A 24,567-nucleotide genomic window follows, 5' to 3' on the forward strand; every position below is an offset into this window, starting at 1 on the left:
TTAAGAGTCCACATACTGGGGCTGCGAAGGTGTCTCAGTGGTAGAGTGCTTGCTTTGCATGCATGAGGTCCTGGGTTTGATTCCTCAGCACCACATAAGCAGAAAAAGCCAGAAGTGTTCTTCCCCTATGATATATCCCTTGTTGTCACTGTATTTGATTTTGGTACCCTGGTATTGTATATACATTTATCTGAATAGGGAAGAGATGGGGAACAACAGAATGGTGAGACAAAAAGATGAGGGAAACCAAGACAACGGGAATATACACAAGACAATATGCTGGAAATGATCTGAACAACCTGGTGGGTGTAGGGGGGAGGAAAAGTAGGAGAAAAATGAGGGAAGGGGTAATAAATTTGACAAAAAATGTACTTATTACCTTACTTATGTGACTGTAACCCCTCTGTTTATCACCTTGATAATAAAAATTATGGATATATTAAAAATAAAATTAATCAATCAAAAACATAAAAATATCCCTTGTACTTTCCATTCAGTACTGGCATGGAGGGGGTCGGGAATGAAGCTGAATGATAGAGATTGAGCTTATCATATGCATGAAATCCTGGGTTCTATCCTCAACATCCATAGAAAGTTTTAGCCAAAAGGCACAGAGAATGCATGGCATATTGCATAAAAAAATCTATGCAGGACATTTAAAAGGGTTTCACTCTTGCTCTGCCCCACATGTTTCTGTGAACATGCTCTCTCTCCCTCTCCCTCCCTCTCTCCTTCTCTCTCTCTCTCTCTCTCTGTGTGTGTAGTCCTGTATCCTGGAAATCGAACCCAGGCTGATTTGTATGCTGTGCAGGTACTTTACCACAAATCTCTATCACCTATCTTAAATATATACATATATATTTTTTTGAGACAAGATCTGACGCAGTTTCGAGGATAACCTTGAACTCATTGTTTAGCCAAAGATGTTTTTGAACTTGAAATTCTCCTGCCCCAGCCTACTAAGTAACTCATAATGCAGGTGCACCCAATGTACTTGGTTCAGACACAAGATTTCTTTGTTTACTGATAACTTCATATTGTGAAAATGATATTGATTTTTTTAAAGATAATAACGTATTTTCCAGAAAGACTTTATTATTGGTCATGTCAACAGAGATGTGTGGGCTAGAATTCCCTAGACCCATCCCCTGCTCTGATTCTCTGGGAGAAGGCAAATCTCCCTAGAACTTTCCTTAGCGCTGTGCCCACATCTTTATTCCTCAAGCTGTAGATAAGCGGGTTAAGCATGGGGGTGAGGATAGTGTAGAAGGCAGACACAATCTTATCTTTCTCTGGTGTGTGGTAGGAATGGGGAAGCACATTAGTGTAGAAGGCAGCCCCATAAAAAATGCTCACCACCATAATGTGGGAAGAACAAGTAGCAAAGGCTTTGCGCCGGCCCTCAGCAGAGCTCATGCGGTGGACAGTGACTAGGATGCGTGTGTAGGAGACCGAGATGATGGATATAGGAATAAGAAGCATCAGAACACAGCAAGCATACATCAGTGTCTCGTAGAGTGAAGTGTCAATGCAGGACAGCCTCAGCACAGCAGGAATCTCACAGAAAAAGTGATTGATCTTCCGAGACCCACAATAAGGAAAGCTCATGGTGACAGGTGTCAGCATAAATCCATCCAAAGAGCCACCAATCCAGGACCCCAGGACCATGAGCAAGCAAATCTTACGGTTCATGAGGACTGGGTATCTCAATGGGTTGCACACAGCCACATACCGGTCATAAGCCATGAGGCCCAGCAGGAAGAATTCTCCTCCAATGAGGGTCAGGTAGAGGAAAATCTGAAACGCACAGCCCAAGAAAGAAATGGTCTTGTCCTTGGACAGGAGGTCTTGGAGCATCTTAGGGACAGTGATACAAATGTAGACAGTGTCCATGATGGAGAGCTGGCTGAGCAAGAAGTACATGGGTGTATGCAGTCGGAAATCCACATGAATGAGCAGAATCATGACCAAATTGGCTGTGACAGCCACCACAAAGATGGAGAAGATCACTGCAAAAAGAATCCCAGGGTATGCAGGATTGGTGATAAGTCCTAAAAGAATGAAATCACTGGAGTTTGGGAGAAGGGTCTCCATGCCTAAGACACATGATAGATAGATCCCTGGGCTGTAAAGGGAAAAATAAAATGGGTGGGTTAAATAATTTCCCAATGTTTTTCCCAGACATACACTAGTTATTGAAAATAAGGGAAACCATGGACCAATGTTTCTTTGGGCCTGGCTTACTTCACTTAATATATTTTCTTCCAAGTCTTTCCATTTCTTAACAAATGGGGCAATGTCATTCTTTCTGATGGAGACATAGAATTCCAATGTGTGTGTGTGTGTGTGTGTGTGTGTGTGTGTGTGTGTGTGTGCATATATATACATATATATATATATGTATATATCACAGTTAAGGTCAAAAGCTATGTACATATGACCAGATAAGATGATGTTAAATGAAACCAACCCCAAGATAGGGACACAAGTGATTTTTTTCTTGCTTGCTATTATTTCTAATGTATTTAAAATGTATCATGTGATTTTTTTGTTGCCATGTATGTTTCTCCCCCACAGTATAAACCCTGTTGTCATTGGTGCCCTGCACCTTGTATATATACTTCTTTAATTTGGGGAGGGAAAGGGAAAAAACAAAATGTTTAAATAGGAATACAGGTTGACCCATTGTAACAATGAAATGCACAAGACACTTAGTTGAAAAACAAACTTTATAATTTAGACGGGGTGGGGACAGAGTGTAGTTGTGGAAGTGGGAGGAAAGGGATAGTAGGGGAAAAATAAAGGAAGAGGCAACAATGCTTGATAGGAAATGTACTCATTACCTTGCTCATGTAACTGTAACCCCTCTGTACAAAATTTTTACAATAAAAAACTTAAAATTAATTAGTTGAGAAAATGTTCACTATGAAGAGTAGATGAAAAGGAAGGTTGAAACTAGTGTGGTGGTATGTGCCTGTAATATCAGTTGCCATGCAATTGGAAGCGGAACAATCCTGAGTAGGAAGATAGTTGAGAAAAGTCATTGTGCCCTTATCTAATAACAAAATACAAACAAAAAGGGCTGGAAGATTTACTTCAAGTGTGGAGCAGTTGCATAGCATGTAAGAAGCCCTGGGTTCAATCCCCAGTAAGAGAGAGAGGGAAAGTGAGAGAGAAGAAAAGGAGAGAGACAGAAAAGAATTTATATTGACTTCAGAATCTGTTTGATTTCTTCCTTCAAAATTAATAGCTAGTATGATATTATACAAATAATTGATATCTAAAACTGAATTAAAAAGTTAATTACAGCTGGTCCTCAACTGTAATCCAAGTAAGCCAGTAAATTTGGTTTAATACAAATACGTAGATTGCACTTTATAATACTGAGAAGGATCAGCATTCTTCCAGGTCTCATGTTAGGGAAAATCTGAGATGAGAGTACAAAGCTGAACAGGATATGATCTCAGGTTTGGGTCTTTCTGCAGTTCAAGGCAGGGAAGGCCAAGTTAGCAGACTTAATTACAGTATCATCTAGAAATTTCTATTCCCAGTAACTTTCATAACATTACCCAGTGTCACCAGATAAGCACCTGTGAGGGCAACACAGGGGAGTCAGTAGATGGTCAATGCAGAGGATGATGTGCATGAAGCTGTTAGTCTCTAGTGCGCTGGGCTGTGAAGGGAAAGACTGGCATTGTTTGGTGAGAGACATGAATAATTGTGGTCTCCCCCCTGGAGAGTTGAGGCAGGGAGAATAAGGAACATCTTGTAAAAGACAGCAGAATCTTTCTGTGGCAGAGGTCAAGGGAGAGGGTAGGCACAGAAATGCAAGCAGCTAAGTGTTTTCACAGCAGTTTTTCAGAGAGGAAGTCCAGGTAAGTTTAGAAGATATTTTACCAGCCAGGCATGCATAGATTCAGGAATCTAGGATTCACAGAACTGCAAGAACAAAGCTGTAAGTGACTTCCTCCTTCAGGGAATGCTTCCCACTCCATTCTCAAAGAGGGAAGAGTCAAGTGCAAAAGCTTTCTATATTCAAGGGCAATTACTAACATGATCTAAGGAGTCATTATATCCAGTCTTACCTAGGAGGAGCATACATGCAGCTTGAGAAATGAAGCTTATATCAACAATACTCAAAATAGCAATCTCATTGAGCCCTACCATGCGGATTTCTAGGGAAGCAAAAACAATGTGTTGTTGTTCATGATTATGCTTTAAGCAACAAAAACAGCAATAGTATGATAGAAGCACTTCATGCTGTTGTGTTGAGATGCAAAACCTAGGAAAATTCTAAATTGACCTAGGGTGTCATAAGGAAAAGTAAAAAAGACTAGGGGCTTCTGTGATTACTGTCAGGGGGAGCTGGGCAGCAGGCATTAGCAAGCATTTGAATGAGAACCAATCCAGTCCTAACTAACAGACACTTTAAGGAGTTATAAGGAAAGGTAATGAGAAGAATGGAGAATATAGGTTAGGAGACTGACACTCAGACTCTTAAAAAATAATGCGTAAATGTGATTCCAGTTGGAAAAATACAATAATATTAAATAAGAAAGATATATCTGATAGCTGTCTTGAAAATAATGACATCATTATTCACCTCTGCTAAGAGTGATTTTTCAGCCACAAGAGGCTGTGGCCACTGCCTTTTCTGCTTCTTTTTCTTCACCCTTGTGCAAATACTTCTTTGTCTGTGTTAATGCATTTGTATGTTGCTTCAGACATTAAATAATATGTCTTATTCCCTTCTTTCTATGACAGCTTTGTATTCAATGGTGTGCATTGGTCTATTTCCACTCATGTTTTCTTTAATTTTCGTTGTCACATATTTCCAGAGATTCCCCTTTCCTCTGTTCTAGTCATTCAAATGGCAACTGATTTTACGGATGGAAAGTAACTAACTTACTTTCTCTCATGACTCCAAAGCAGAAGATTTGAAAGTAGAAAATTATGAAAAAATAAGACTTTCCTTACTTCAAAAAGATATTACATTAGTGTTACATGGGTAGGATTCATTGAACCCTTAATGTGACAGGAATATGTTCAGTAGGAGGATTATGAGATTTTTGTATTATCTTCCAATTTACCTTAACCTTATTGCCCAGGTTATCACCAATGAACCAGATAAGTATAAGTTCCATTGGGTTCCTGGAGAAACAGGAAAAAAAGGTGTTTAGATATCCAGCTGCTAGCTGCCAACTTTTAGAGAGAGTGGGCTGCTGCGTTTATCTCCAGAAATATGCTTCAAAGCAGTGGTATCAGCTTGTGTGATGACAAGCAGAAATCAAAGAATCTTAGCATAAGATTTGTATAGCTCATCCCACATAACATAGAGATTGAAATGAAGGCAAGAGGGAAGCAACAGTTATTAAAGAGTAGAAATAATAGATGCCAGGTTGTGCAGGAATCTACAGCTCATCATTGCACCCAGAAATCTAAATGTCCAACATGTAGATGTCACCCAGTTTGTGTGAGCTATTATTCAGCCCAATATATATTCATACAAGATAAGTTGCCTTCTGAAGGATTTTGTTCATGAATATTTTCTATTTATGACAAAAATTATAAAATTTCTCATCTCCTCCCAAACACAAAGCCTTTCTCCTATCTATTTGCAAAGAGGGCAATCTTCTCATTAAAATTATTTAGAGAGCAACCCATCCTCCTCCATTAGTATTGAACACTCCTAGCATGGACATCTTAACATTAAAATCTGTGATCATGACCCTTAAGCATGCTTTCTTTTTATTATTATTATTTTTATTGTGAAAATACTGTACAGAAGGGTTACAATTACATGAGCAAGATAATGAATACATTTCTCATCAAGCATTGTAGCCTCCTCCTTTGTTTCCCCTTCCCAACCTTCCCCAACCCCCACCCAATCCTCCCCGCCCCCCCCCAAAGTTGTAAAGTTCGTTTTTCTTGACATTAGTTCTCACATCCATTTTTATTTTTAGTTTAAACCATTTAAACCTTCTACTTTCCAAATAGTAGATGGATATATTCATGCTTAATCTCAGAAAGATTACTGCTAAAGTACCAGATAAGTTGAGCAAAACAGTTACAGAGTGAGCCTAAAGACAGAAGCTCAGTATTTACCAATGTCCCTCTGTTTTTCATGAAATCTAAGCTCCTACCTCAGAGCCAGTGAGTGGAAGCCTCAGTAAAGATGGAAGTGTGATGGCAGAAGTCTTAAATACCTGGGGTGCGGAGGTGAGGCCAAGTCTGAAGAAACCTTAATCATGGACTTTTACACCCCCAGGAGTAATCTGTTGGTTATTAATTGATTCAGGCTTACTTGATTTGTCAGAGATGCAGTCTATTCCCAAATGAAAGGCTGGAATGGTTCCTGATATTTCATCATACAATTTATAATCTAATCCTGTCATCTCTTTGGTCAAAGGCTAAGATTTAGAAACACATTAAATTTAAAATAAATATCTTAAAATTTATTTTCTTTTTCTTAATTTCAGTTATTTTTGTATTTGTTAACTCAAGATCTCGTACTTGGTAGCAGATGCTTTACCACTTGAGCCATTCCCTCAGACTTTAAAACTAAATATTTTAAATGTATAATTGAAAGTCTGATGACCTGAAAACCCCTTTTCTTTCAAGACACTCATATGTATTTTTTGTGGGTAAAATTATGCTTAAAAGATATATCTGAGCTGGGTGCCAGTGGCTCATGCCTGTAATCCTAGCTACTCAGGAGGCTGAGATCTGAGGATTGCCATTCAAAGCAGGAAAGTCCGTAAGACTCATCTCTAATAAACCACTCAGAAAACTGGAAGTGGCATTGTGGCTCAAGTGGTAGAGAGCTAGCCTTGATTGAGCTGAAGAGCTGAGGGACAATGACCATGCCCAGAGTTCATGCCCCATGACTGACAATATATATACATATATGATATTTTCAAAGATCACATACTTTTAGAATTATTCATGTCATGGGTAATGTGAAATAAAATTAAGTTCAAAGAATGAGATATGAAAAAACTAGAGAATAAAAAATAGCCAGCTGGTTGCTGGTGGCTTACTCCTGAATACTAGCTACTCAGAAGGCTGAGATCTGGGATCTGTTCAAAACCAGCTTGGACAGGAAAGTCCCTGAGACTCTTATCTCCAATTCACCACCAGAAAACTGGAAGTGGAGCTGTGGCTCAAAGTGATAGAGCACTTGTCTTGAGCTGAAGAGCTCAAGGACAGCACCCAGCCCCAGAGTTCAAGCCCCACACTGACAAAAATTAAAAAAAAATAAAAATTAATAAATGAATAAAGAGCCAGGTGCTGGTGTTTCACATGTGTAATCTTAGCTACTCAGGAGACTGAGATCTGAGGGTTGTGGTTCAAAGCCAGTGGGGGCTGGCAAGTCAGTGAGACTCTTTTCTCCATATAACTACCAAAAATCAGAAGTAGTGTTGTGTCTCGAAGTAACAGAGTACTAGGCTTGAGCAAAAAGGTTCATGAACAGAGCCCAGGATGCCAGTTCAAGTCCCATTACCTACAATGTTGGAAAGGAAAGACTAAAGGAAGAAAGAAACGTAGAATAATAGAAGAAATGCAGTAAAACTAAACCAATACAGTCTTAGAGTTCAGTCTTAGATTAGAACTAGGGAAATTAATTCTAATACTTTTTTTTTCTTGAGTAGAAAACAAAGAAGGTGGTCTTGATGGGAATAGAATTAGTTCAATGATAATAATAACAACATTATGATTGAATGTTTTTACTCATGTACTCAGTATGGTAATGGGTGTATTAATTAAATGATTTCCAGTAATTAAGAATCAATTAAACACACACCTGATATCTTATACCTGTTCTTTTACAGATGAAAATCTGAACCAATTAGAAAATAAATATTCTCACTCACTTAAATGCTATTCAACACCTAATTCTTTCTAAAGAATATAATATAGATTATCCAGTAATTCACAAGTCCTTCAACTTTCTATTAGATTGATTGAAATAGATTACTCTCGAGTGTGCAGTGTATAGAACCACCAACATTTTACAACCAGATATTTATATTTATGTGTTAGACACTTCCATTTATCATAGTACCATGTAAGTGTAATTTATTTTTATATACATGCTATGGAAATGGCTGAGAAGGTCTGCTAAAACCAATTCGATCTAAAGTAAATAGCACAGGTTGGTGAATATTGCATTGATGTATATGTGTTTCTGATTCATGTGTCAAAGTATTTTTATGTAAGGTTGAACTTAATTTTCTTGAAGCAATAGAAACTAATCCATACATATGTATGTAGATATTTTGTGACTTCTCACCCTATTTTCATATATTTCTTTTTTTTAATTTTAATTTTATTTTTTGTGAACATACTGTACAGAGGGGTTACAATTCATATATTTCTTTTTTATCTTTCTATTCTCTCATTTATTCCTTTGGATATTTAAAAATTTTTAGAAATAACATTTGTAAGTAGGTAAACATAGACATGATTCAGTTTCTATAATCTGATGGTAATTCCAAAAGTTGGGTATTTAGGTTCTCAGTGTTTGGTTTGATTTGAAATATTTTTAACCACCCACTCTCTGAGAATGCCCTTTGACATTTAGACTAAAGCCTCCTTTGTCAAAAACCTACCATTTATACTGATACAATTTTAAGACTGTTCTTTAAAAAATCCTCGCACATTTCTGAAAGAAAAAGACACATGCCAACATTTTTAAAATGCCTTGTCCTTTTACATTCTGCTTTGGGGGTAATGTCAAGATACACAGACCAACACTGGAATAAAAGTGAGTAGGCACCATTTCACTGTTTCTTTCGTGAATTGATGAATTATTATAATACCCTTTGGCAGAGAGCTTATTCCTAAGTGAAAATTGTTTTTGCATCAACTATTGCAGTTTTGTTCCAAAATAGTCTCTCTGAAATGAGGATCAGTTTAGAGTTATAGTCAGAAAGAAGGGTTCCATAAATTAAATTAAGTCAAGTAGCTTATGCCTCTAATCCTAGTTAGAAAGGAGGATGAGATCTGATGATTGCAGTTTGAAGCCAAACCAGGGAACAAAAGTCCATGAAATTCTTATTCCAATTAATTACGAAATAGCCATAAATGGAGCTGTGGCTTAAGTGGTAGAGCACTGGGCCTGAACAAAAAGAAACTCAGAGACATTACCCAGGCCCTTAGTTCAAGCTCCAAGCCTCACACAAAGGAAAAACAGAAATAAGTTAACCTGTCTAATCTGTCATAGAAAATATCTGTCATTAAAGTTAACATGAACTAAAATGTGAAGCTCTCTTACATAGAATGCAACACTTTATCCAGAATCGATTTGTGAAACATAGTCACAGCTTCAACCTCATGCCAAAATATCTGATTATCTCTTGTTCATTGTTTCCATGTCACACATGGAGAAAAGAAACTTCAATTAGTGTAGAGAATGAGGTAAGGGAATCACAGGCAATCAAGACACTAGAGAAATTGAGCATTGACTCCAAATTTTAGTTGTAAGCTAGATGCCACTGAGGGCACACAAGACACAATTCCATCCTCAATTTTTCTGACATCATTGGAAATATAAAATCAAAACCGATTTTGAAAGCTCTGTAACAAGATATATGCCCTTTTCTTTTCCAGGGAAGAGTAGTCTTGGATTTTCTGAAACATGTCAAGTTACAGATGAATTTTCTATATATATATTTAAATATCCAATTACTAAAGAAATCAAAAATTAACTTAAGGGTATATATGTTTTGTTCTTTATCATGCTGTTTTCTTTTCAGTGCAAGATAATATTATCTTCTGAGATTGAAAACAGGAAAACAAAAAGTCTGAGGATTTAGAATGAATAGTAGAATTATGAAAAGGCTTGGAAAATACATTTAAATGTAATTTTCTTCCTTTATCAAAAGAGTTATAATACAAAGTACAATGATTAAATAAAATAAACTGAATTAAAATAGAAAACATGACTGATATGCATTAGTTTCCCAAAGGAATGAATCAACTTTTTACTCTCAAGAGAGTATTCTTATTTATTCATGAAAATTCAAACACATAATAGGACAGCAATAAATTTAAATATGGAGAGAAATGCAATATAATTCCTTAGGTTATGTTTCTATAGAATTATATCATTAGGATGTTGAAATAATGAGATGTAGTAAATATAGAAGGCACCCCTATTTCTAATATGATATAATGACATGTTTTGAGATGAAATCTATTGTTCTGCAATGCTTGTACCAGAACATCATAAGGGAAAATTGATGAGAATTCTCAAGGTGTTCACGAGACAAAATTTGGTACGTGGGCTATTTTTTTTTAATCTACAAACTGTTGGTAGAATTTGTTTGAGAAATATTGCGTAGAGTCAAAACTACCTGTTCTACACAAAGGTGCACTGTCTATTCGCCTCTGGTCATATGAAATAATATTTTTTTTAATTTTACTTTATTTGTGAACATGCTGTACAGAGGAGTTACAATTACATGGGCAGGATAATACGTACATTTCTTACCAAGCATTGCAGCCTCCTCCTTTGTTTACCCTTCACATCCCTTCCCAGCCTCCCCCCTCCCCCCCAATCCCAATCCTTCTCCTTCCCCCCCCCCCCCGCACCTACGTTGTAAAGCTCATTTTGGACATGACAACTTGTACTTCTCATTGTTGCAACAGGTCCACCTGTATCCTTAAACAACTGGTTTTTCCCCATCTCCTCCACAAGTTATACTGACATCAAATATAGTGAAAGCAGGGGTTATACTGTGGGGGAGGGACATACAAAGCAACAAAGAGATAATCTTATAAATGCGTTAGAAACACATGCATGAAAGAAAAAAACATTAAAATACACATCTAACGGTCATTTTCCTGACATCACATTATCTGACCTTTTCCGCTTGACTCATACATAAACAAAAAATAAAAAAAAAGGAAAACATGGGACCTATGTTTCTTTGGGCCTGGCTTACTTCACTTAATATAATTTTTTCCAAGTTTTTCCATTTCCTAACAAATGGGGCAATGTCATTCTTTCTGATGGAGGCATAGAATTCCATTGTGTATATATACCACATTTTCTTGATCCATTCATCTACTGAGGGGCATCTGGGTTGGTTCCATATCTTAGCTATGGTAAATAATGCTGCAATAAACATAGTTGTGCTGGTAGCTTTATATTTATTGAAATAAACTCCAAGAAATGCAGAAAAAGTATTTTCTTTGTTTTTGTTTTGTTTTGTCTTGTTCATTTATCTGTCTTTGGGATGGTTGGGGGGCACAGAAATGGAAGGAGAAAGGGTGAACAAATGCAGTGGTGGTACTCATTAAACACTATTGAAAGTGAACTATACAACTTGTGGGCAGGGATGGAAGGGAAAACTGGGAGACACTGAAGGAAGAGCTAACATTTTTCCAAGAAAGAAATACACTGTTCATTTGATTTATGAAACTCTAACCCCTTTGTATCACCTTTACAATAGCAATAAAAATTTCATCCATTAAAAAACATCTGTTGGGGCTGGGAAGGTGGCTCAGTGGTAGAGCGCTTGTCTTGCATGCCTGAGGCCCTGGGTTCGATTCCTGAGCACCACATAAGCAAAAAGAAAAAAGCCGGAAGTGGTGCTGTGGCTCAAGTGGTAGAGTGCTAGCCTTGAGCTGAAAAGCTGAGGGACAACACTCTGGCCCAGATTTCAGGCCCCACGACCGGACCTAAAAAAAAAACCCACAAAAAACACATCTGTTCCGGTAGATAATAATGGCTTTATGTCATTAAATGTTTCTATAACAGAATTTTCAGAAAAACAGACATTGAAATTATATTTGAAATATAATATGAATCATAGTTGAGCTGTTGGCACGTGTAATGGGTGATTGGTAAGAGCAAGTAGTCAAAGGAATGGCTGAGGAGACACATTCCCTTCGTTGTGATTGAATGTAGCCAGAAGGAGGTTAAACATAACTCTTACCATAAATGTATATTTTGTTAACAGTAGATGAAAACTACTCCATCCAAAGCTGCCTTTTGTTTAAATCTTCAAGTCTTTTTATAAAAAATGATCAAACTGGGTAGAGTGGTTCAAGCCTATAATCATCAAGGCTTAGATCTGAGGATGGCAATTCAAAGCCAGCCAGGGCAGAAAAGTCCATGAGATTCTTGAGCTGTGCCTCAAGTGATAGCCTTAAGCACAAAAGGTCAGTGCCAGTGTCTGGGCCTTGAGTTCAAGCCTTGGGATATGCACAACTTCTTCCCCCCCCAACAAAACAACAACAACAAAACAAAATAAGATTTAAATTCAAAGGTGATGACAAAGAATTGCATCCATATATCCAGTATTTAGCAATAAATGCAAGCTCATTAGAAAGTTGTTACCTTTCCTGAGGACAGACACCTCCCCAGAGCTTTCTTCATGGCCCCTGTGACATCCTTGTTCCTGAGGCTGTAAATGAGCGGGTTGAGCATGGGAGTGAGGATGGTATAGAAAGCAGACACAGCTTTGTCCTGCTCAGGGGTGTGGTACGAGTGCGGTAGCACATATGTGTACATGGCCGCTCCATAGAAGAGACTAACAATTAGCATGTGAGAAGAGCAGGTGGCCACAGCCTTCTGCCTTCCTTCTGCCTCATTCATCCTGTAAACAGTTACGAGAATCCTTGTGTAGGATGCTGAGATGACAGAGAAGGGGATGAGGAGCATTAGGATGCAGCAGACATACATGGCTGTCTCATAAGCCGATGTGTCCACACAGGAGAGTTTCAAAAGGGCAGGAACCTCACAGAAAAAGTGATTGATTTCCCTCGAGGCACAGAAGGGGAACTGCATGGTGACGGGGGTGAGTAAGAAGCCATCGACAGATCCTCCCAACCAGGCTGCCACCACAATTAACAAGCAGATCTTGCGGCTCATAAGTTCAGAGTATCGTAGAGGGTTGCAGATGGCTATGTAGCGGTCGTAAGACATGAGTCCCAGAAGGAAGAACTCAGCCCCTGCCAGGGTCAAATAGAGGAAGTGCTGTGCAGTGCAGCCCACAAAGGAAATGGCCCTGTGTCCAGTCACCTGATCAAGCAGCATCTTTGGCACAATGGTGGAAATGTACAGAATGTCCATGAGGGAGAGCTGGCTGAGCAGGAAGTACATGGGGGTGTGGAGGCGGGAGTCCATATGGATCAGAATAATCATGATAATGTTACTGGCTATAGAGATCACAAAGACCAGGAGAATGAGGGCAAAGAGAAGCCAGGGAAATCTGGTATTGCTGAACACACCCAGGAGGACAAAGTCGGCATACGTGGAATAGTTGCTCCACTCCATAGCTCTGTAGGTTTCACATAAAACAGAGATGCATGTCACAGGAAGTTCAGGTGAAAATATTGTTTGTTTGAAATAGTATGTGATGATCATAGGCAAATCAAGAGATTTTTTTACCTAATTAAGCCCAGAAATTAATTTCTAGGATTAGAGCTAAGAGCTCTGAGCTATGAGGAGCTATCCAAGAGCCATCAGGAAAACAAATGTTTACTGTCAACTGAGAAAAATAGCAGAAGAAGACTTACCAAGGGGAAAAATAAAGCTTAGGGTCAACTGGCATTTTTCTTTTTTTCCCTCTTTTAACAGACTGGTTATCAACAAATAATTTATTAATCCAATAAAAGAACTAGGAGGAATAATTAATAGATACAGCTTTAATACAAATAAGAATGGAAAAGTGAACTGATTTAAATAATATTACAGGATATTGCTTAAATTTGAAATAAGCATGTGCACATTTCAGTTATATAATACTTCAACACAATTCTGAACACTTCCACGTGTTTGGATGATTTTTCTTGGTATGATATATGCCTATATTATCTAATATGCTAGCTATGAGTAACCTGAAGCTGTTGAATACCTAAGACATGACTATTCAATGTTGAGACATGGTACAAAAAAGCAATCAAAGATATTGTGAAAAGATATACAGCATTTTATAATTGGTTGAACATTAAATTCATGATGTTCTTGACATATTTGGTTAAATAACAGATTATGATTGATTTTATTGCTTCTTTTTACATTTTTAATATGGCAATTGGATATTATTTTGTGGCCTACCTAAATTCTTGCTGAAGTCTATACACAACTTGTTCCCAGTCTATGACCACATTAAATATTTAATTTAATCAAGTTTTCTAGGAATGAACACATTCCAAGTTACACAAAAGTGCAACAATTAACGTTCACTGCAATAGTAAGTAATGATGTTGCCTGCCATGCTCATCTACCTGGAACTAGTAGCAAGAAATCATCAATTACACACTGAGTGGTATTTCATAAATATCAACTATTAAATTATTTTTCCCAACAACCTTATGAAATACTAGAATACTACTACGTCATCCATTCTACAGATGAGAAAAATGAGGCCTAAAGAGACAACCTTCTCCAGGAGCATAATTCACCAGTATCAACACAGATGCTCTGTATCAATTTTCAATAAGTCAAAGTAGCCAACAATTCATTAATTTCACAATTATTTTCTGAAGCCCAATGGGTAAGTCAAAGCTTCTGATTTCTACATAGAGCTCAAAGCACATTGAAGACATTTTCCTGCCTTTGGAGTCTAGAGTTGAGGTAAATGAAATGCCCTTAGCTGGTGCCCAGTCAAAAACTTAGTTTAAGAATGGTTTTGATTAAGACCCTTCAAATTGTGGTCTCTAATTGAAAATGGAGAATCTAAGGGCAGAACACTGTTAGATAAAGACAAGAAAGCTGTGGGAACTGAACTTCAGTGGCCAGTATTGAGGAGTTCTCAGGACGCCTCCCTTGTCTCTTTTACCATGCTATGGTAGATTCAATAAAACCATAAAAGGTAAATTCTCAGCCAGAGTTTTACTGATAACACCCACATCTTGTAAAAGTTTTAGCTTTTTGTTCTTGAAATATTTCCAACTTTTCTGTCTTTCTGTATACTTCCTCATTCTATTTCTGTCCCTTTTCCCCACAGGGAGATTAAAATCACATGTTCAGATGTGGTTCACATGTTGCAGAAAGAGAAAAATGTCCACTCAGTCCTGTCCCTCTTTGGAGGGCTATGTTCATTACGGCACTCTAAGTTCAGGGCATAGTGGATTGCCGTTGGACACTGAGTGCAGGGACTGCTATTGGTCCACAAGAAAAACTCAAGGCCAAGAGATACAAATGGGCAAGCACACACACACACACACACACACACACACACACTTTGACATAAATACTTCTCTATGAGGACAAGAGTATCCCTAGACCTGACTATAAATTTTGCTAAAACTAAAACTTACTAATGAGACTCCAGAGATCACCAGAAACTCTTCACATAGGGAAAAAGAGATTTGCGAGGATCCATAATATCGAAGCTCTCCAAATATGGATATTTTACTTTAAACCAGACTAATAGAACAAAAATATGTAGCAACATTACAGAATGTAAGGAAAATAAAAAATAAAATGAAAATGAGGTCTTTATATAAATGTTATTATTATGTCTATGCATTATATTTATTTTCTATTTGACCATGCTAGGGATCAACCCAAGAACTTGAATGTATTAATACTCCACCACTGAGCTAAACCTTCTACATCGTTTTTAAAATTTAATATAGCTTCAATTTTATTTAAACTCAATAGCATTTAATATCCCATTCTCAGTAAATACATAGTATATATCCAGAATATTGCTACAGTTGAGTAGCATAACAAGCAGTTACAAAGTTGCTTCTCAATTGATTTCCATGCATGTTGCTTCTAAGTGGGTTTATAATGTATAGTATTATGTGTTTAATTCTATGGATAGTCTATGGGAGATATGTTATTGGGCTTTAGAATCCCATCAACAAACTGTGCTTCTAAGTGCTTCTAAGCAGCAATGGTTCTGAATTGTGTTTACAGCAGCATTTAGCAATAGCATATACATTTAGTCAGTACAATTTTAACCACAATAGAACAAGCATACTTTTCGGTGTATTCTCTTCTGCTGATTATATTGAAATTTGCTCATGGCATGTGCCCTTTTTTGCATTAGAAATGGCATAAAAATAAGCATAGAGTAGTTATAAAATAAGGCTATTTTGTGTGATATTATGTTACTTAGTTTATCCAAAGTATTACTTATCATTGTAACTTCATTTTATTTTTAGGTCCAATTTTTTCCATTACTTATGCAATTAAAGCAGTCATTTTGTACAAGCAATTTTCTTGGGAAAGTTATTCCTTATAGAGACAGGTGGTTAGTATGCAATTCTACTTTATTTTAGTTTTGATAGTTTTAAAATAGATAATAGCTTAGCATATGTAGAATTTACTTATGTCTTTGCTGAAAATTGAGCAAATATTAGTTTCTTTGTAAGGTCAAGTATATAATATGTTCCTTTAGATCTACCACTGAGCCTTAATTTCTAGTCTTTCATAGAAGCAAGAAATCACATGTGAATATTGAATATAGAAACCAACTCACTGAGGTTCAGCATTTGTCAGTTAATGTGAAATATATCATCACTGTGAAATTTGTTTTTGCCCACACTTCTTGAACACACCTGGTAAAATAGGTGAGTGCTAGGTCTATTTTAATCAGAATTGTAATAGCAAGACATAACTGTTTGAATCTCACCTGGTGATTTCCATATTGTTACTCTCCAGTAATGCAGATCCAATATTAGAGAGTTGGTTTTATTTTTTTTGCTCTTTCAGATGTTGTTATTTTCTTGTTTAGCACTTTTCTGTGTCAAGAACCGACACAATCCTTGTGATCCAAAGATGTTTCAAAGTACAACAGGGCTTGAACAGTAACTGTCCCCCAAAGCAGTGATAAACAGTGACACTCACTAAAAGCCATTTAATCCTGAGTATAACTTGGCATTGTGCATAGGTTACCTGTAGTGTCACTTTTACTTGTGCAAGTGAATGAAACTTCTAAAATAAAACCACTTGGAAAATCATTAAAGTGTTAAAGAAATTCTAATAGACTCCCTTCTTCCTAAAAGCGACCAACATCATGATCACCTCTTAATTATGCCACAAGAAAACTTTCTCAGCTATTACTTTCCTCAATTCCTACTTATATACCATGTTTGGTGTGCAGTGCTTCAAAGCTTAGGGTGTGAGATCAGATACCTGTTATCTTCACCATTTACGAGCTCCCCTATGTCTTGTGAGACACAGTCTCATCTTAGCTACCTCCAGGAATTGCTAAGTATCAAGTTAAAAAGTCTGTCTTTTCTTTAAACAGGACAAGGATAATTTCTAATAAATAGACCTTATTTATAAACGTTTAAGAATTCCATAAAAGGCAGTAGAATAGTGTAAACAAATAAATTCCTCTCCTTGAAATCACTTTAGAATTACATACTTGAATGATGAAACAAAGTTTTAGTTTTAAACAAACCTACACACAATTACCAAATATGTCTTTGGTTTGAACAAACTTTCTACCAAATGCAAAACACTATGCCATTTGTGGATATAAAGTCCTCAGAGTTACCTACCTTCCACAGTTGGCCCTCCACACCTAAAGAACTGATTGTTACTGTTCAGGGAAAACTCTTACATAACTGAAGCAGGAAATGTAGCTGTTCAGCATTTCTTTTTATGAAGCAAATGTAGGGAAGAAGAACAAAAAATCAGACTTTCTAACCTGAGGACTTTCTATCCTCTTCCACAAGACAGAAAGGAAAGGAGAGAAGATGAAGTACAGATAGAGAGTGGCTATCTACACAAAACATGAAACATAGCACTTAAACTTAGAGTTACATCCTGTTAGCAGAAGTTCCCTTCCTGAGACTTTAAGTTAAAAAAATATCGAATATACGAATGACCCAGAGATATACCAGCCTTAGTCATGAAGAACCTAACAAAGACATGCAGCTGTGCCTACATGCTGTAGGGTGCTGAAAACAAAGGCTAGTGGTTTATATCAGAGAATATGTGCCAGGGTAATCCCAGTACTTGCTTCCTAGTGCTCTCATTTGGAAGAAAATCTGACATCAGCATAGTCATCCCAAGAGGATCTTTGTCTCTAAACTACAATTAAATGGTTCGCAAATAAATGTGACAAATTTCTTTAGTTAACAATTTTAATTGAGAAAAAACCCTTTCAATTTATAAAGAATTTTAATCATTTTCTTTTATAAATCATTGTTACTCAAATTAAATTACCTTTGCTCTGTTGTTGGCATTGCTTTGGAAGTCTCTTTCCTTTTCTGTATTTCAAGTCTTTATGCATGTTTCACCTCCAGGATTAAAGAAAAATCAGACCTTCCCTAGGCAGTATTATATTGCTAATGGTACATGTTAATATAAAGATACATTGAGCAATAGTTAGGTATTAATTTGCATGTAACTAGTATGCATTTATTATAACATGTACTAAATTTTAAAGCTGTCAGCATTGCTAAACACTTAAATATACAAAACAACACAATAAGAAAATAAAATTTTTAGTTATTTCAAGAGGTCTGAACTTTTCTAATATTCTTTTTTTTAATTTAATTTTATTTTATTTGTGAACATACTGTACAGAGGGGTTACAATTACATGGGCGGGATAATACGTACATTTCTTACCAAGAATTGCAGCCTCCTCCTTTGTTTACCCTTCACATCCCTTCCCAGCCTCCCCCCTTCCCCCCAATCCCAATCCTTCTCCTTCCCCCCCTTCCCCCCCCTACGTTGTCATGCCCAAAACTGGCTTTTCTAATATACTTAAGAGGATCTGGGTTCAGCTTTGTATTCCTTTTCCTCTGCTGCTAGCTCCTTGTGTTTTTGTTTGTTTGTTTTTGTTGTTGTTTGTGTTGTTGTTGCTTTTGTTGCTGTTTGCGCATTTCATACTTATTCTGGGCCAGTGAATGAGAGAGACTGGAACCATTTTTGATACTTATGTATTTTGTGAAGCTTTCTTCAAGAGAAAGATTATAACTCATGATTTGTGGGTAGAAACATCTCTCTTGTAGAAAGGAAAGAAATTCTGACGAATTAAACATTTTAAAAAACTGTCTGAGCTCAAGAAGAAATTCTGAACAACTGTGAACTAATTGTACTATCATTTATCTATTTGAGACAGCAATTTTATCAATAATTCCAGCAATGTTTGGTTGCATAATCTGTGACTACACTCTCTCAGAAAAATCATACTGCTAACTTCTATTCTAGGTCCCTCATATGAATTCACTCCATTGCTGAGATCTAAAGATTGGGTTTGAAGCCAGCTAGACAAGGAAAGTCCATGAAACTTTTACCTCCAATTAACAGCCACAAAACCTGAAGTGGACCTGTGGCACAAAGTGGTAGAGTTGGTCTCGAGCAGAAAAACTCAGGGACAGTACCCACACCCTGAGTTCAAGCCCTATGACTGACAGAGGGAAAAAAAGACACAAATATCCACCCAGGAGATCTATATTCTTTTCCACATTATTCAAAGTAGGGTTTCACATGCTTGGACTTCTCCTACTTTTGGAAGACTCTTTTCTAGGTTTCTATCATATCATACTATGTGGCCATTCTTCTTCATCTTTTCCTTCCTTTTATTTTTACCCCATTTTCTGTGGTCCAGTACTCAATGGCCTATTCCCCACCACTCCCTTTTCTGTCTGGGCAATCAGCTCTACATGATTTCTTTCTCTCTGTTCCTATATCAGGCACCCCAATGCGTCCCCAATGAATACCTAATATCCAAATGATAATTAGAGAAAAATGTTCAGCTCTTTGACATTTCTACTTTGATATTCAGTGGTGTTTCAAGCTTAATATTTACAAATGAAAACTCTTAGTCCTATGCATAAGCCATACATTGTATATAAGATAAACAGGAGGTCCAGATCATAAGACATGAGATACAAAGAGCTTTTTGGAAATGCTCAACAGTGTTTAATCATAATGTTCTGTACAACTTGGGGGTGGGGAAGGAAAGTAGAAAAATGAGGGATGGGATAACAAGTTTGACAAGAAATATACTTATTACCTTGGTTTTTAAAAAGAGGTAACCGAGTAAGAACTGCACCAGCACGCACGTGGTATTCAGGTAAGGGGTAGGTTTATTCAGTAGACCTGCTGGGACCAGGCAAGGTTGGCACTCCACGTGGCTGGGAAAGAGAGAGAGCAAGAAAAGAACAGAGAGAGAGCTAGAATAGAACAGAGAGAGCAAGAAAAGAGTAGCAAGAGCAAGAGCAAGAGCAAGAGAGCGTCTGGGCCTGGGCTAGGCCTTATGTAGGGTATGGGCGGGGAAAGGTGTGGCCACATCAAATTCGGATGTGACCTCAGCGGATGCAGATGTGACCTCTTCCAGGTGTCCCAGTTGCCTAGGTAACGCAGGTACTGGGTGGAGACTTTGCTGCGAGGAGGGTGGAGTCTGCTGGCCATCCAGGAGCGGACCTTACAACTGTAACCCCTCTGTACATCACTTTGACAATAAAAAATAAATAGATGATATGTTAAATAATGAAAAATGCTCAACAGTTTTAATCATTATCGAAATACTATTTCCCAAATCTCTAAATGTACAATCAAAACAAAAGATTTATAAAATCTATCTATAATGACTCTACCAATATCATTTCAAAGGTATTTTAAAGGAGCCTGGATGTAGAATGCTTTCCTGGTTTTAATTAGATACTGGGTTCAGTTTTCAGCACGCGTGTGCACGCGCGTGCACATACACACACACATACATCTTGTTTTACTTTTTTTTTCTTTTTCTCTTTTTTTGAGATTAGTTGAATTTTTATTTATTTTTAATGTTTTTTATTGTGAAAATACGATACAAAAGGGTTACAATTACATGAACAAGGTAATGAGTACATTTCTTATCAAGCATTGTTGCCTCCTCCTTTGTTTTCCCCCTACAATCCCTGCCCTCCCATCTCCACGACTCCCCTCCCCCAACCTACCCCCTCAGCCCTGCCAAAGTTGTTGTTTTTGTGGGTCACTTGTGCTTTTTTTTCTGCCAAAGTTGTAAAGTTTGTTTTTCAATATAGCGTCTTGTACATCTCATTGTTGAAATGGGTCCACCTGTATCCCTATTTAAACAAGTTGTTTTTTCCTTTCCCCTTCCCAAATTATACCAACATCAAATACAGTGAAAACAGGGGTTATACTGTGGGGGCGGGACATACAAAACAACAAAGAAATCATGTTGTAAATACTTTAGAAACAATAGCAAGAAAGAAAAAAAACACCTGTGTCCTCGTCTTGGGGTTCATTTCACCTAACACCATCTTATCTGATCATTTCTGCTTGTCTCTTCCTTATTTGCTTGCAGATAAGGGAAACCATAGGACCTATCTGAAAAAGGAAATCAAAACCGAACTTAGAAAGTGGCAAAACCTCCCATGCTCCTGGATTGGAAGGATCAACATCGTGAAAATGGCAATACTTCCCAAAGTTATGTACAAATTCAATGCAATACCTATCTATATTCCAACCTCATTCTTCAAAGAAATAGAAGAGGCAATTCAAAAATTCACATGGAACAATAAAAGAGCCCAAATAGCAAAAACGATCCTTAAGAGAAAGAACAGTCCTAGAGGAATATCAATACCAAATTTCAAACTCTACTACAGAGCCATAGTACACACAGCTTTTAAATCCATGAAACTAACTATTCCTAGGCTAGAGACAGAGGCACATACCTGTAATTCTGGTTACTTTAGAGTCTAAAATTTGAAGATAGCCTTACAGGCAACAATGTGTGAGACTCCTGTTTCACTGGTATGTGCCTGTCATGACAGCTATTATGGGAAAAGGCAAGCAGGAGAATCATAGTCCTTGTGCATGTTCAGACAAACAAGACCTTATCTTGAAAATAACCAATGCAAAAAAGAAACACAAAGCTTGCCTAGCAAGTGGGAGACCCTAGTTTAAAAACCTGTTATGTACCACTAAAAGGAAAGGAGACCTATTCCTAGACTCTCTCAGGTACAGATTTACAGAATGTTCTGTCCACAAGATTTATCTATAGTGAGTAATCCGTTCTAAATTTTGCATCTTCCTGAAATGGAACATGCCCAGACATATCTCCAGTTCACTTTCTTAACTCACAACAATCGTATTGTGCTCTTGCTTTCTTTTGCATAGTTTGACAGAATAAAAAAAAATGACATTTTTTTTTTTTTACTAGCATAAATAAATTCATGGCTGGACTTGGTGGCTCATGCCTGTAATTCCAGTCACATGGAAAATAGAGATCAGGATCTCAGTACAAAGTTAATAGCAAAAAGTTAATAGTCCTATCTTAACAGAGTCCTATCCTCCATGGTGATGCATAGGCTACTAGCAAGCCATTGTGATTCAAGGCTACCACTGGGAAAAATTGTGAAACCCTACCAAAAGCATAGCTAGCACACAAAATGGGCTGGAGTTGTGGGTCACATGGTAGAGTGCCTGTTTAGCAGGAGTAAGGCTCCAAGTTGAATCTTTGTTCAACCAATAAATAAGTAATAAGTAAACAAACAAATTTAATAATTGTATTTCTAAAAATTGCCCTGCTTTGTTTCAACAAATAAGCCCAAAGTCAACTTGATTGCTCAAGTTCAAACCAGAGTATCTTCTTGATTCTACTGTGTATACCTCGCACCCCAAATACTGTATTTTTCATTTTATGTTATCCAGATCTCCAAAATGCATCCCAGTTGATCACCTTTTCATTTACTCCTAGAACTCTAATGCATGCTAGAAGTCTCCTTCCTTCAGAACATATGAAAAACCACCAAAACTGCTTTTGACTTCTCCCTGTTTTCATGTTTCCCTCACTATGTGTTCACTATAAAGAGAAAAATATTCTCCACATGATTTCTGTGATCAGTTTCTCTTTGCTTATAATCCTTCAGTGACATTTTCTTACAACTTAAAATTCTCACTTGTATATCACAAACTGCACTTAAGAAAGACCCTCCTTATCTAGCACCTGCCCATGTTTGAAGCTTTTGGTCTAATTCCAGTTTCACCACATTGGCATCTAATGCTCTCTGGCTGGACTATCCTTCCAGTCCAGTTGAATTCTTTTTCCTAGTTGAATCTATATTCTAGTTAGAATATTGCCATGAGATGTAAAGGTTCCCACTTCCCATCCGCATGACAAAAAGTCATCTTTTAAAAGGCCCCTTCTGATACTCGGTGGGAATTCTTGAACCTTCCCAGTGTTCTCCTGAGTGCTCCAGTCACATCCTTGTTTCTCAGGCTGTAGATGAGAGGGTTCAGCATGGGTGTGAGGATGGTGTAAAACACAGAGAAGACTTTGTCCTGGGTTGGTGAGTGGTAAGTGTGTGGCACCATGTAGGTGTACATGGCGGCCCCATAGAACAAGGTCACCACAGTCATGTGAGATGAACAAGTGGCAAATGCCTTCTTCCTCCCCTCTACGGAGCTCATGTTGTAGACAGTGGTCAGGATCCGGGCATAGGAAGCAATCACCACCGAGAAAGGAATTAGTAACATGAGAACACAGCACACATACATCACTGTCTCATAAAGGGCTGTGTTTGCACAAGCCAACTTCAGCACAGCCGGGGCTTCACAGAAAAAATGGTTAATCTCTCGAGAACGACAGAAAGGAAAGCTCATAGTGATGGGGGTGAGAAGAAAGCCATCCAAAGAACCTCCAAACCAGGACCCTGCTATAATCATCCAGCAGATTCTGCGACTCATGAGGACAGGGTATCTCAGTGGGTTGCAGATGGCCACATAGCGGTCATAGGCCATGAGACCCAGCAAGAAGAATTCAGCTCCTACCAGGGTAAGGTAGAGGAAATGTTGGGCTGTGCATCCCACAAAGGAAATGGTCCTTTGACCCAGGAGGTAGTCGATCAGCATCTTTGGTACAATGGTGGAGATATATATCATGTCGATAAAGGACAGATGGCTAAGGAGGAAGTACATGGGGGTGTGTAGGCGTGGATCTGTGTTGATCAGGAAAATCATGGTCCCATTGGCCACCAAGGCAGTGAAGAAGATGACAGAGATTATGACAAAGAGAAGGCTTGAGGTTTCTTCCCTGTTGAACAGCCCCATGAAAGTGAAGTCTGTGGAGGAGATGTTTTGCCTTTCCATTGATCTTATGATGGTGCTGACACAACTCAGAATCCTCCAAACAAAATGATGATATTCTGAGGGAATTTACCTAACAATATGTGTAGTTGACTCTTAAACAGCAGACTTCTAAAAGATAAAACATAGTTTTCTTAGTTTTTGAAAATGACACATTTATAAAACTATTCTATACAATAATGTTAATCTATGCACATTTTAAATAAAGTTTATCATTACTTATGATAATTCATTAAATATGACCATATAATTAGCAAATGCTCCCAAACTACAATATGCTCATAATTATATATTTAGTGCATCTATTATACAATATATCTCTGTGTGTGTACCACAGTAAATTATTTAAATTGGTACTTTCTTTTTTGTTTTTGTTGGCCTTGGGGCTTGAACTCTGGGCCTGGGCGCTGTCCTTGCACTCTTCAGCTCAAGGTGAGCACTCTACCTCTTGAGCCACAGCGCCACTTCTGGTTTTCTAGTGGTTTATTGGAGATAGGAGTCTCACGGTCTTTCCTGCCTGGGCTGGCTTTGAACCATAATCCT

The 24,567-nt window shown here is 37.6% G+C and overlaps 3 protein-coding genes across 3 annotated transcripts; all 3 read right to left on the bottom strand.

The window, feature by feature from the left end:
* Positions 1-1,125: 1,125 nt before the first annotated feature.
* LOC105985021 (olfactory receptor 2T2) lies at positions 1,126-2,094 on the bottom strand. Its single transcript, XM_013015435.1, has one exon. The coding sequence runs from the start codon at positions 2,092-2,094 to the stop codon at positions 1,126-1,128; it is 969 nt and encodes a 322-aa protein (XP_012870889.1).
* Positions 2,095-12,334: 10,240 nt separating this feature from the next.
* LOC105985199 (olfactory receptor 2T27) lies at positions 12,335-13,288 on the bottom strand. Its single transcript, XM_013015621.1, has one exon. The coding sequence runs from the start codon at positions 13,286-13,288 to the stop codon at positions 12,335-12,337; it is 954 nt and encodes a 317-aa protein (XP_012871075.1).
* A 9,782-nt stretch (positions 13,289-23,070) lies between these two features.
* Positions 23,071-24,136, bottom strand: LOC105985022 (olfactory receptor 2T1). Its single transcript, XM_013015436.1, has one exon. The coding sequence runs from the start codon at positions 24,025-24,027 to the stop codon at positions 23,071-23,073; it is 957 nt and encodes a 318-aa protein (XP_012870890.1). The 5' UTR covers positions 24,028-24,136.
* Between the last annotated feature and the right edge of the window lie 431 nt (positions 24,137-24,567).

This window comes from Dipodomys ordii, unplaced genomic scaffold, assembly GCF_000151885.1.
Source record: "Dipodomys ordii isolate 6190 unplaced genomic scaffold, Dord_2.0 Scaffold27, whole genome shotgun sequence".
In the NCBI taxonomy this organism is placed as follows: domain Eukaryota; kingdom Metazoa; phylum Chordata; class Mammalia; order Rodentia; family Heteromyidae; genus Dipodomys; species Dipodomys ordii.

Bases quoted from the DNA above. Each gene is read 5' to 3' on its own strand.
- LOC105985021 (XM_013015435.1), bottom strand. From the start codon at position 2,094: ATGGAGACCCTTCTCCCAAACTCCAGTGATTTCATTCTTTTAGGACTT.
- LOC105985199 (XM_013015621.1), bottom strand. From the start codon at position 13,288: ATGGAGTGGAGCAACTATTCCACGTATGCCGACTTTGTCCTCCTGGGT.
- LOC105985022 (XM_013015436.1), bottom strand. From the start codon at position 24,027: ATGGAAAGGCAAAACATCTCCTCCACAGACTTCACTTTCATGGGGCTG.